At 53.0% G+C, this 11,879-nt stretch overlaps 1 protein-coding gene across 1 annotated transcript; it reads left to right on the top strand.

Moving 5' to 3' along the window:
- Positions 1 to 114: 114 nt before the first annotated feature.
- Positions 115 to 3,415, top strand: NDUFA8 (NADH:ubiquinone oxidoreductase subunit A8). The gene is made up of 4 exons (XM_066610686.1): positions 115 to 259; positions 1,249 to 1,412; positions 1,850 to 2,015; positions 3,135 to 3,415. The coding sequence occupies exons 1-4, from the start codon at positions 209 to 211 to the stop codon at positions 3,270 to 3,272; spliced, it is 519 nt and encodes a 172-aa protein (XP_066466783.1). The 5' UTR covers positions 115 to 208; the 3' UTR covers positions 3,273 to 3,415.
- The last annotated feature ends 8,464 nt before the right edge of the window (positions 3,416 to 11,879 follow it).

Raw genomic sequence — 11,879 nt, 5'->3', positions numbered from 1 at the left:
GCCGTCGCCTTGGCAACGGGCCGCGTCGGACGGAAAGCGGCGTGGCCCGAAGGGCGTGTCCTCGCGCGTGGTTGCCACGGGCCACGCCACGCCCCGCCCTCCGAGGGGAGGGGGAAGTGGGAGGGAGGCGCATGCGCAGTGGCGTCGCGGCCTGCCTCGGTGCGAGAGTGGTGGCCGGCCGGGCAGGCTGAGAGTACCTGCCGCCGTCATGCCGGCCACGCTGCAGGTGCCCACGCTGGAGGAGCTGGACGCGCCGCAGGTGAGGGGCGCCGCCGCCGCCCGCCCCCTCGCCGGGGGCCCCGCTCGGCCCTCGCTCTCCGTCGTCCTTCCTCAAGGTCGCGGGGCTCCAGGCCTGCCCTGCGCTGGCCCGGCCCCCCAGGACCCCCTCCTGCCCCGCCCCCTCAGCCCTGGACCCCCGACCCCCCTCTGCTGCTCCCACTCCCAGCCCTGCCTCAGCCGTGGCCCCCAGAGCCCCACTCCCTGCCCAGCCCCCCCACCCCGAGCCCCCCTCAGCCCTGGCGCCCCCAGACCCCCCTCTACTGACCCCACTCCCAGCCCTGCCTCAGCCGTGGCCCCCAGAGCCCCACTCCCTGCCCAGCCCCCCCACCCCGAGCCCCCCTCAGCCCTGGCGCCCCCAGGTCCCCCTCTACTGCCCCCACTCCCAGCCCTGCCTCAGCCCTGGCCCCCAGAGCCCCACTCCCTGCCCAGCCCCCCCACCCCGAGTCCCTCTCAGCCCTGGTCCCCCTTTACTGCCCCTACTCCCAGCCCTGCCTCAGCCCTGGCACCCCAGAGCCCCACTCCCTGCCCAGCCTCCCCACCCCGAGCCCCCCTCAGCCGTGGCCCCCCCAGGTCCCCCTCTACTGCCCCCATTCCCAGCCCTGGCCCCCCAGAGCCCCACTCCCTGCCCAGCCCCCCACCCTGAGCCCCCCTCAGCTCTGGCCCCCCCAGGTCCCCCTCTACTGCCCCCACTCCCAGCCCTGCCTCAGCCCTGGCCCCCCAGAGCCCCACTCCCTGCCCAGCCTCCCCACCCCGAGCCCCCCTCAGCCGTGGCCCCCCCAGGTCCCCCTCTACTGCCCCCATTCCCAGCCCTGGCCCCCCAGAGCCCCACTCCCTGCCCAGCCCCCCACCCTGAGCCCCCCTCAGCCCTGGCCCCCCCAGGTCCCCCTCTCCTGCCCCACTCACAGCCCACAGCCCCAGCCCCCCTCAGCCCTGGCTCCCCAGTTGCTTACCTCTTGGCTTCCCTCCCAGGTGAGCGTGAGCTCAGCAGTGCTGAAGGCAGCGGCCCACCACTATGGCTCCCAGTGCGATAAGCCCAACAAGGAGTTCATGCTGTGCCGCTGGGAGGAGAAGGACCCACGCAAGTGTCTCCAGGAGGGCAGGGAAGTGAACAAGTGCGCGCTGGAGTTCTTCAGGTATGCCTCTGCCCCGTGGAGGAACTGGCAGCCCAGAGCCCTTTTCGGAGGGAGGCCAGCCAGACACTCACAGCCACACACACCCCCTGAGCTCCTTGGAGGAAGGGCAGTATAGATGTGTGACAACAAGATTATTGGGGTGGGGAAGGAGTTTGCTGCTACGCCAGTCTGGAGTTCTGGTTATTTAGGTAGTTCTCAGCCATCTGCAGACACTTAGTACAAGTTCTCTCTTTCCAGTCTGTGCATTTGAAAAAAGTTCAGAGCATTGCTGCAAAAACACATTTCGATGTCATGCCTGCCATGCTGTTCTTGATACCTAGTTTCACTTTACAAATGGGAAACCGAGGCTGAGGGCCAGTGGAGGCAGACTGTGTTTCCTGTGTGCAAAGAGATAACCTCCCTCCTGTGAGACTAATGCTGGTTCTTGCTGTTCATAGACAGATCAAGCTGCACTGTGCAGAGCCATTTACTCAGTACTGGACCTGCGTTGACTACACTGGCCTGCTGGAGCTTCGTCATTGCCGGAAGCAGCAGGCGGCCTTTGACGAGTGCGTGCTGGAGAAGCTGGGCTGGGTCAGGCCAGACTTGGGGCAGCTGTCAAAGGTAACTAAGAACTCAGTAGGCCTGTATGTGCTGAACGTCAGTTGCTCTCCTCTCTGCAACATTTCCTTCCTGCCTCAGAGCATGTGCTCCTGCTCCCTGTCCTGCATTTTGATATGTTGATCCCCTAGTGAAAAAAAAGTCCCAAGAAAGACAGTACCTTTCATTAGCACTGATGAAAATATCAGGAAGTTGCCCATAAGTACTCCAAAGCCGAACATTAAGCAGAACTTGACAGGGGGAATAGTGCAGTTGTCTGCACCTGAATGTCACAGCAGCTGCGTGGCTGCTGTCATGCCTGCAGTCGGTGGGGGACTGGAAATGGGATTCAGAATCGTAATGATATCATTGTAGTGGATCCGTCTGCAAAGTATCTCCAATCACCAGTGGGCAGTGTGGGTCACTCTTTGCTCCAGTTGCGGTGTTAGAATCCTGAAGCGCCATGGGGCTGGCTGTGCTTCCAGGCCCTGCTTTTTGGGTGGTAGGTTTTTGCTCTGTGGCTGGCATGTCTCCTCTTCTTACTGGGGCTTGATCTACGGTCTGCACGGCATCCCCTTTCACTGGACAAGCGGGCGTGGAAGTCTGGGGCATTTGGTGGCTGGGACATTTGGTGGGCCGCTGTGAGATACAGGAAGCTGGACTAGATGGGGCTTTGGCCTGATCCAGTGGGGCTGTTCTTATGTTATGTGTTAGTGTTGCTTACTCATTCAGAAAGAATAGATGCTTTCCTGTCTGCTGCCGTCAAATTCTTCTTTTCCCCCACATTCTGTGTGTGGTGATAGTGGAGTGACCTGACTCAGCCTGCTATTCTGACCCATTTGTGCTTTGGTGTGTGTGGTGCTGAGTTACTGTGTGTTCATGTGCTGGGCTTTCAGGGAAAGAGGTAAAGATGTTCTATTCTGGAATATTTCTCTTGGGGTTTATTTGATCTGGGAGTCTTAGGCTCTGTGCCCTTGAAACCTGGCAGACCATTTGTCCATGAGAAAAATCACTTTGTACATTCACATCCTCACAGTGTGCGCATATTTGACTTGTGCAAGCAGCCTGGCTTTCTTTCACAGAGCATTTTGTTCCTTTTCTGTGGCTACCTAGACTTTCCAATATCCTTCTCCCCCCTTCCAGGTCACTAAAGTGCAGACCAGCCGACCCATCCCTGAGAATCCATATCATTCCAGGCCCCGACCTGAACCCAACAAGCCCATTGAAGGCGAGCTGAAGCCCGCTTTGCATGGAAGCCGGCTCTATTTCTGGAACTGGTAAACAAAAAAAGGTGGGGTGGGACGGGACTCACACAGCTCGGCTGCTTCAAGACAATGAAACTTGTTATTTAATATGAATTGCTTTGGCTAGTGGTTTGCTGGAAGCAATCCATACTTGATGGTGATTAAAATATATTCTTTAAATGTTGTGGTGTGCTTGATGTCTTCTGTAATACATGTAAATGTATAAAAAAGTTACAGGTCTGGAACAGTTGAAAGGAAAAAGAGCTTCCCCTGGTCTGTAATAGCCGCACTTAGAACTTGCACAGTGCTGTCAAGTCTTCAGAACTCTCCATATACATTCACTTGTACTTTTCAACCCTGCGTGGTACATGAGTTGCAGGTGGAAAGTTGCAAGTGGAATGCTGAGAGAGAGTAACTTACCTCAGAGCAGAGGTGAGATCTGAACCAGATACTTCCTGTTCCATAACCTGGCAACGTCATGGCACAGATGGATGTTTCACAAAGCATTTTTCTCATCCCCCTACAATACGGAGGCTGTGTGCGGGGAGGGGGTAGTACAGAGTCCCTGTGCGTGAGATTGTGTGACTGTGGGATTGAAGCCTGCCTGGGAACTCTGTGTCCACCTTGTATCTGTGCCTGATATAATTGCATCGTCACCCTTTCTTTATCCATTTCCTTCCCTTGTCTCCCTTATGCCAAATTTTATTTTGTATGTTCCTTGGGGCAGGGAACTCTCTTGTTCTTGGCAGAGCTCTATACAACATTGATGGCATTATATACACCATTTATTTAGTTCTGGTCCGTAAGGATAAGCTTCCGTTTATGCTGCTCGCCCCGCTCCCCAGCTTTCTAAGCAGAATAACCCCCGTGTGTTCTCGAATCTTGGGCCCCGCTTTGTACTGGCTAAGAATTCATCCTGATTGCCCTGTTATTCTTCCATCCCTCTGATATTCTGTGACCTTGACATTTCTGCAGCATTCCCTGTGCTTTAAAGGTCCTTTCCGTTTGGCAAGTCTGGCTGTTCCGGGGCCCTGGTGTTTGTTTTGCGTTTGCCTCTGCTGCTGAACTGCAAAACCCCTTTATCACAGAACTCCACTTCTGTTCCTACCACCTAAAGGGCTTCTTACGCTTTTTCAACTGCCCGCTTGTTGGTTTAGAATCAGTCACCAGGCACAGAGAGTGGAAAAACATGTCTTCTCCTGCGAGATGCTTGTATCTGGTCGAGCTGCTTCTAGAAGTTTCCAGCCCTGACACAGAGCCAGCACTTCACCAGCCAGATCTCTGGCTTTAGTATTTGTGCTGTGTTCCTACCCCCATGTCCCTCTCCCCTCCCCCCCAGAAAAAAAATTAAAGGGAGCTCTGGGAGTTTGTATGTTTTTGCGTTGAATGTGAATATATTTTTTTAATGTCCTTGCCGAGTACTTCACTGTGTAAATCCAAGGCTTGCATGAACAATGTGGACAGGAAGCATTTACAGGGCTCCAGTAGCCCCACTTCCTGAGATTGTGCATCTCCACCACAGAAATATTCATCATCGTTGCCATCGCGTATTTCGTGTCTTGATCAGAGGTCAAAGAGAACAAACTATCCAGATCGGCAAAACGTCAACAAGAATGTGCAGTTACCTCTGGCTTCTGCAGCTCTGTTTATACGTTTGCTAAAATTCGCAAAAGGAGATAATTGGATCAGTCGGAGATCCTCGGTGCAGTCTCACCAGGCCGGTGTTTGTGCTGCTGTTGTGGGTGGGGAGTCCTCCTTCTGTGACAGTTCTTGCATTTGAGCTCTTAAATCTCAAGAGGAAATGGCTGTGTAATCGGTATAGCGCCAGGGCCTATCCTGCTCCAGTGCTGTTCAGCCTGTAGAACTGGTGGCACTTTGCAGCGTGGCAGGTGGTGCTTGGCTGTGCTGTCACCAGGATGCTCCAGCTAGGCCAATCCTTCCATAAGTGGGGAAGGCTGGGATAGTATCAGTCGGCAGCAGAAGGCGGCTATCTGGCCCTTCAAAAAGGCACCAGCCAGGGAAGGGAAGTGCAGGGCAGAAGAGACTAGTTACTCCTTCCCTGCAGGCATAACCAGCAAATTGCCAGCTTCATCAGCATGGTAGCTCTGTTTGGAGGTCATGGGGGGGGGTGGAGCTCAAAAGCACTGGCCTGCCTAGGCATAACAGAACCCCGTGGCTTTGTGTGCAGACCAAGATGAGCTTATTTTGAGCCAGGCCCAGAAGGGCGGCTCTTGCGCATTCTGCGTGTGACCTTTTCTTCTCCAAGCGTTGCTGGCTGCCAATTCCCCAGCGAGAGGCAATCCGATACTTGCACCTACCAGACATTGCTCTGCTCATTGGCAGCATGTCGTCTGCCAGAGGCACGCAAGTGGGATTGATGCAAGCATCTGTATTTAATTAAACCAACCTGGGCATTTGCAGCATGCTCCAATTGTGGCTAGGGGGTGGGTGTGTGTCTAACCTTCTTAGCTGCATCAACTTTAACAAAAAAGCATCCATTGAAGTTTTATTTTGTCTGTCGCATCCTGGGAAAATCAAATGCCTTCCTCTTGCTTTCCTTGCTCTGAATACACCAGCCTAGTCTTTGATGGCAGGCATATAGTTACACCGAATTTACTTGTAAGTTACGTTATCTCTGATATTGACAGAGATGCTCTGTGAACATCAGACAAGATCATGAGGGCCTGTGTTATGCTTTGCAGTCCCGAAATCTGTTTCTGAGACTCTAGTATTGCAAGCACAGGGTCCACTGAGTCCAGAATTCTGTTTCGCACTATGGTCAGCTAGGCTACCCTGTATGAATCCGAGTGGGGACTGTCCTCAAATAAGTCTTCTGTCATCTCTTGTTTTGCCAGAGGAAGCAAGGACAGCAGAAAGGTATGTGGCTTGTGTGGTTTCAAGCAAGGCGTTGGTCTGCCCTCATCTTCCTCGAAGCGACCTCTAGAGACGGGGATGGCCTCTAGAGCTCAGTGCTGCGAGGCGCCCTCTTGTGGATGTGTTGAGCCAAGCTGTGCTGCATCTGTGGTCACCCTTTTGGCTTCAGGGGCAGGCTGCTGCTCCGTCTATCCTGGCAGAGGGGGATATTCTCCAGCCCCCCCCTGCAGATGCTGCCCAGCAGGGGTGAACCTAGAACCCTCTTTATGCCCAGCAGGGGCGACTCTATCCCTCAGCTATAGTTGCTCTCCTTTCCTCTGAGCCCTTTTGCAGTTTCTTTCTGGTCTCGGGCCATAATGGTGCAGATCAATCAGGTGCTCCTCTGTTTATCTGGGGCATTAAGACGCTTTCCCCTGTGAGATACTGGAGCAGCTGCAGGGCTGGAGCTGGGTTCTTGAGCCCCCTGCTCTGCATACAGGCTCAATCCCTGAGAGCACCTCCAGGCATAGGCTGGGAAAAACCTCTCCCTGCCTGCGTCCCTGGCAAGATGGTACCAGTCAGTGGCAACAATATGCAGCAGACCACAGGTCTGGCTTGGCAGAAGGTAGTTGCACTTTGCCCCAGGAATGCCTTGCTCTTCCCAGCCCAGTTCTTAGAGGCTTGCTTTCCTCTTGGGTGGAAAAGTGTTTTTTGCCCTTTGGAGAGAGCTGGCCTGTTGACCAGTGCAATTTTCTCAAGAGGTCCACTTGCTCCTTTCCCTTTCTGACTGAAAGGAGGACACAACTTCCAGCTATGCAGGGCTGCCTTGTGTGCTGCAATGCTACCTGAGAGGGGGAGCTCTGTGTGCTTTTGATGTCTTTCTGGGCTCAGGGAGGGTCTTGCTGTGTCTAGAATGCATAGCCCGTTCTGGCACTATTAAGAAGTGTGCTTTATAGCAAGGCTGGTGGAGGAAGGGGAGAGGAGAAGGCTCCTGGGCAGTTTGGGGGTGGGGGGTGACGACAGGGAAGACAGGAAGGGTAGATTGTTTCCAGTCATTTTTTTTAGATCTCCCAGAATAATGGGCTGGCTGTGCAATTATCCCGCCACCCACATCTCCTGCCAGTCCTGAGCACAGGCCTGGATTAGCTGTTAAGGCCAATGTGCCCCTAGCGATCTCCCCCTTCTGTGTGGGAAAGTGAATCAAAGCCTGCTTGGGCAGGATGGGTGTCCTTTGGAGAGCAGGCTGCCTGGGGTTTATACTCTCCTCTTTTTTTTTCTTTTGCAAGTGAACAAATAAATCTGCGTTTACAGATTCTTACAGGTTCCAGGCGGGGGGCAAAGCTTGGAATGCTGTTCTCCCAAACCTTCCTGCCCCCCATCTTAGTCTCCCAGAGGGAGAAAGGAGGCTCAGAAAATGGTTTAAACGTAATAGTGCCTGCATTTGGAAAGATCTTGGGTGAAGGACAAGACTTTGGGACAAGACTGCACAGGGCTAACTGGATGAGATGGCCTAACTCGCCCTGGGAGCAGCAGCTGAGTAGCTTATGTGGAAGGCTCCCTAGCTCAGTGCTTGCCTGCAGAAAACGCCAGTTTCAATTGCAGGAAGTCTGCCTCTGTTGTGTACAGTAGTATCACTAGAGTCACCTGCAAAAAGGTCTTTAACCTTTTTTCGTTCCTGTAAGTTGCCATGACCCCATTACTGAGGCTTTGTGATCCCACTGGAGTCCCAGCCTCAAAGTTGAAGAACACTGCCCTAAAGCCTCCCCTCTCCTTTGGCTTACAGGTTGCTCCGTCTAAACTCTAGCATGCGTTGGGTCTGATTGCAAGTGGGGGGGGGGGAGTTTGAAAGGCATTCTGTCCATGCTGTGATGTCATGTACCCCTTATCAAGTCCTAGGGCTCTCCCATTCAGAGATTAAATCCCACTTTGAGTTAAGCCCTTTGAGTTAACTCTGTTTTCTTACCAGTGGTTAGATAACTGATAACAAAGGTTGGAAAGCAACTGTGTTGACTCTCAGTTAGGGCTTAATTGCTGGGAGTTGTAATTTGTTAATCAGATCTTTCTGCATAAATTTGCATATGAAGGAAACGTCTTTTGTTTGTAGATGATGATGCTAATAAGGCTCAGCATTTGTATGGTGTCCTCTGCTGAGCCATGATGTGATATTGTCTGTACAAGAATCCTTTCAGGTGAATCTGGCTGTTCCCATTTTGCAGTTGGGGAAGACTGAGCCTGCAGAGGGGCAGCTTGTCCAAGGCTGCATAGTGAGAACTAAGGCAGAGACAAGATTTGAGACTGGAAGCCTGGGTTCTCAGCTGGGTTTCTCAGCCGTTCCACTACACAAGCACGTGGGTACTAGGTGTCTTCTGGAGGAGGCGTTGGCTCCCACATGAATGAAAAGGGGGTGATCTTCATCCCCTTGAAGTTGGAGTTCAACTTCTCTAAGTGCTTGCACCAGTTCTTTAAATGAAATCTGCAGCCCAATTAATCAGGGCACCTTTTTGGTTGATCAATGATTTGTTGGCAACCTTCAGTCTCGGAAGACTATGGTATCGCGCTCTGAAAGGTGGTTCTGGCACAGCGTCTAGTGTGGCTGAAAAGGCCAATCCGGGAGTGACAATCCCTCCCACACCGGGAGCAAGTGCAGTCTGTCCCTGGTCTGTCCCCCTGGCTATGGGCCTTCCTTCTTTGCCTCTTTGCCTCAGTCTGTTGGCTAAGTGTCTCTTCCAACTGGGAAAGGCCATGCTGCACAGCCTGCCTCCAAGCGGGCCGCTCAGAGGCCAGGGTTTCCCACCTGTTGAGGTCCACTCCTAAGGCCTTCAGATCCCTCTTGCAGATGCCCTTGTATCGCAGGGGCTATCAAAGGGGCTTCTAAAAAGGGGGAAAACATTGAGTTGAGTTTAATGGGCACCACAGCCCTTCTTAAAACGAGGCAATTTCTTTTCTCAGCTCCATTCCTAAAAGGTGGAAATAAGAGAAGTGTTTTTTTAGTTCTCGGCACTGCCTGAGCTCTCCGGCCTGCATTGTCTGTCCTTGGGCATTTCTTCCTCTCAACCTCAATCTCAGGAGAAAAACCCTCCTCCCAGTTTGGTGCAAGAGAAACACTGTGGGGGACGGAGGATGCCAGGGCTGGGCAAGAGAGGCCAATGATTTCTGCGGCTGCCAGTGCACCCCTCCTTCCTTGCTGGGTTGGTGCTCTGCACAGGGCATTGTGTATCTTAACTTTCCTTTCCCAAATCTGCTTCCTCAGGCTTGGTCGGAGCACGCCCTTGCTGACCCCTGCCTTCCTGTGTTTAGCCGAGACAACGGGCTGCCACGAGCCCCCCAGCCGCACCCATTCTGAGCTGCAGTTCTTTGGCAGAAGTGTGCATGGCCTGGGTCAGGAAAGCCTGTCAGCAACTTCCTGATGGCCAAATGGCAGGCGAATCATGCCTGGTAATGCGCCTCCCCAGGAATCTGTGGGGTGGGGGGGTGGGGGAGGCCTACCTTGATCATGGTCCAGTGGGCACAAAGCTGTGTCAAAAGCCCATTAGGGCTGTGTCAAAAGCTCCCTGAGCACAAGTCCAACTTCAGGCTTCTCCAGCCCAGCAAATGGTGTTCAGAGAGAAACATCACCTCTGAAGGGTGGGAGGTGAACTATACAGTTTCTGTGACTAACAGCCACTATAGGCCTTTCTTCTCAACAATTTGCCTAATCCCCTTTTTCAGCCATCCAGACTCATGGCAATGAGTTCCACAAACCAGCTGTGAATCATGCACAGGAGTTTTTTTTCTGCGCTAAGGGCCCAGTCCTAGCCAACTTTCCAGCGCTGATGCAGCCATACCAAAGGGGTGTGTACTGCATCTTGCAGTGGGGCGATAGTCATGGAGACCTCCTCAAGATAAGGGAATTTATATTCCCTTACCTTGGCGCTTACCATAGCCAGGGAGACAGACCAGGGACAGACTGCACTTGCTCCCGGTGTGGAAGGGATTGTCACTCCCGAATCGGCCTTTTCAGCCACACTAGACGCTGTTCCAGAACCACCTTTCAGAGCGTGATACCATAGTCTTTCGAGACTGAAGGTTTCCAACAAACAAACCTTGACGCTGCATTGTGGCTGCCCTGGCTGAGGAAAGTTGGATAGGATTGGGTCCTAAATCCATTTCACTAAATATCTGTGGCTTATGTAGTACTGTGCTGGGGGGGGGGCACCTCTGCTATCCCACACTTGCTTATGCAGTTAGACCAGTCCTGAGCCCAGCGCTGGACTGGAAAGCGTCTCTGACCAGGTGCAGAGTCCACCACAGGGTAACCACTGCCAGCTTGCAGCCAAATCTAAACCCGGCATCTCTTGTCTTAGACATAAAAGATGGCTTTTGTCTGCTATGAGCTGTTTGCACAGCATCTTGTGTGATGGGCAGTGGAAAGACAATATATTTTGATAGGGAAAAAGTTTGATTGAAAAATCAACCAGTTCTCTTTTTAAAAAACAATTGAATAAAAATGCAGACATTTTTTTTTAAAAAAAATTGAAATTAAAAAGTCCCTCCCAATTACATCTCAGGTCTTAGCAAAGGAAAACAGCAAATTACAGCCAAGAACTGGCAGAGTTGTCTTGGATAGCCCTGTGATTAAGTGGAAGAATATGTAAATGTACGTGTCAGTTGCCATAGTTACTACATGAACTACTGCTAGTGTTCTGCAATGGGGGGGGGGGAAATGCAGCCCTCCAGAAGGGTCAAGATTTGCATTCTCAATGATGCCTCCAGGAGAGATGCAGCCACTGGGATGAGCTGCTCTGCTGGAGAAGAAGCTGTGGCTGTGCCACCCCCCCAACCCCCCCATGTGTTTGCACACAGGTTCCGTGAGGTCCAGCAGCCCCTTCACGTGGACAGCCTGAATCTCAGTTGGGACGTTCAAGTGAATAGATGGGAGCTGACCAGAGAGTCACTGCTGGCGCTGATGCCTTTCATCAGTGTGAGATACTTGAAGGAGGTAGCAGATAGCCTGTTGAGGTTTCATTCTTAGGTTTCTTAAGGTTTCATTTCCAAAAATGCCAAAGGCCAAGGAAGGTAATGCACACGAGGTCCTTTTAATTTTTTTCTGTTGCCCCTTCAAGATACAAATGTCAATGGACTCTGGGCCTGCATTAGCCCTGCAACAGGTACGGGTGCCTGAGCTGGCATCCCAGGTATAAATGGGAAGATGCTGCCAAGCACACGGAGTGCCCCATGTAGGTTTTTATGGACTTTGGGGGAAATGGAGTTTCCTTTGCCCCCCTTTGGCTCTGGCCACAAATTGCAGGTGCTTCTGTTCAGCGGGGAAACCACCCCCTGCACACAAAGGTCCCAGCAGAGCTGCCCCAGACAGCATCTCCAGGTAGCGCTGGGAAGGACCCTGGAGAGCTACTGCAGTATGGAGCTGGGCTCTGTTCAGGGTGGCTCTGTGTGTTGACATGCCTGGAGCTGCCTGGAGCTGCCTGGCTCTTAGCTGGCCTGTCTCATCAGGGAATTGGCGGGTCTTGGGAAGCCTCGGATTCTGAGAAGAAGCGACACACATCTGATTTGGGTGAGTTATTTTGAGATGCATTCTTTTGTGGTGAAGTCAGCCCGAGACCCAAGGGGAGGGTCTTGAAGGGGCTGGGCTCTGGCAAGGATTAGCCAAGAGTAAACAGCCCACGGCTTCCCCAGCAAAGAGAGACTTTTGGTGCAGGCTGCAGCTCATGGGAGTTCGCAAAGAACACACACCAAAGCAACCACTGCCGGTCTGTGGCAGGCCCGGCTGTGCGGGCGCCAAGATCTTGGGCAA

This window comes from Tiliqua scincoides, chromosome 16 (genome assembly GCF_035046505.1).
Source record: "Tiliqua scincoides isolate rTilSci1 chromosome 16, rTilSci1.hap2, whole genome shotgun sequence".
NCBI lineage: Eukaryota > Metazoa > Chordata > Lepidosauria > Squamata > Scincidae > Tiliqua > Tiliqua scincoides.
This window is presented reverse-complemented; position numbering and strand designations above follow the sequence as displayed.

Excerpts from the sequence above, each read along its gene's own strand:
- NDUFA8 (XM_066610686.1), top strand. The coding sequence starts at position 209 with ATGCCGGCCACGCTGCAGGTGCCCACGCTGGAGGAGCTGGACGCGCCG. Across the intron at positions 260-1,248 it reads AGGAGCTGGACGCGCCGCAG|GTGAGCGTGAGCTCAGCAGT; the intron begins GTGAGGGGCGCC and ends CTTCCCTCCCAG. Across the intron at positions 2,016-3,134 it reads ACTTGGGGCAGCTGTCAAAG|GTCACTAAAGTGCAGACCAG; the intron begins GTAACTAAGAAC and ends CCCCCCTTCCAG.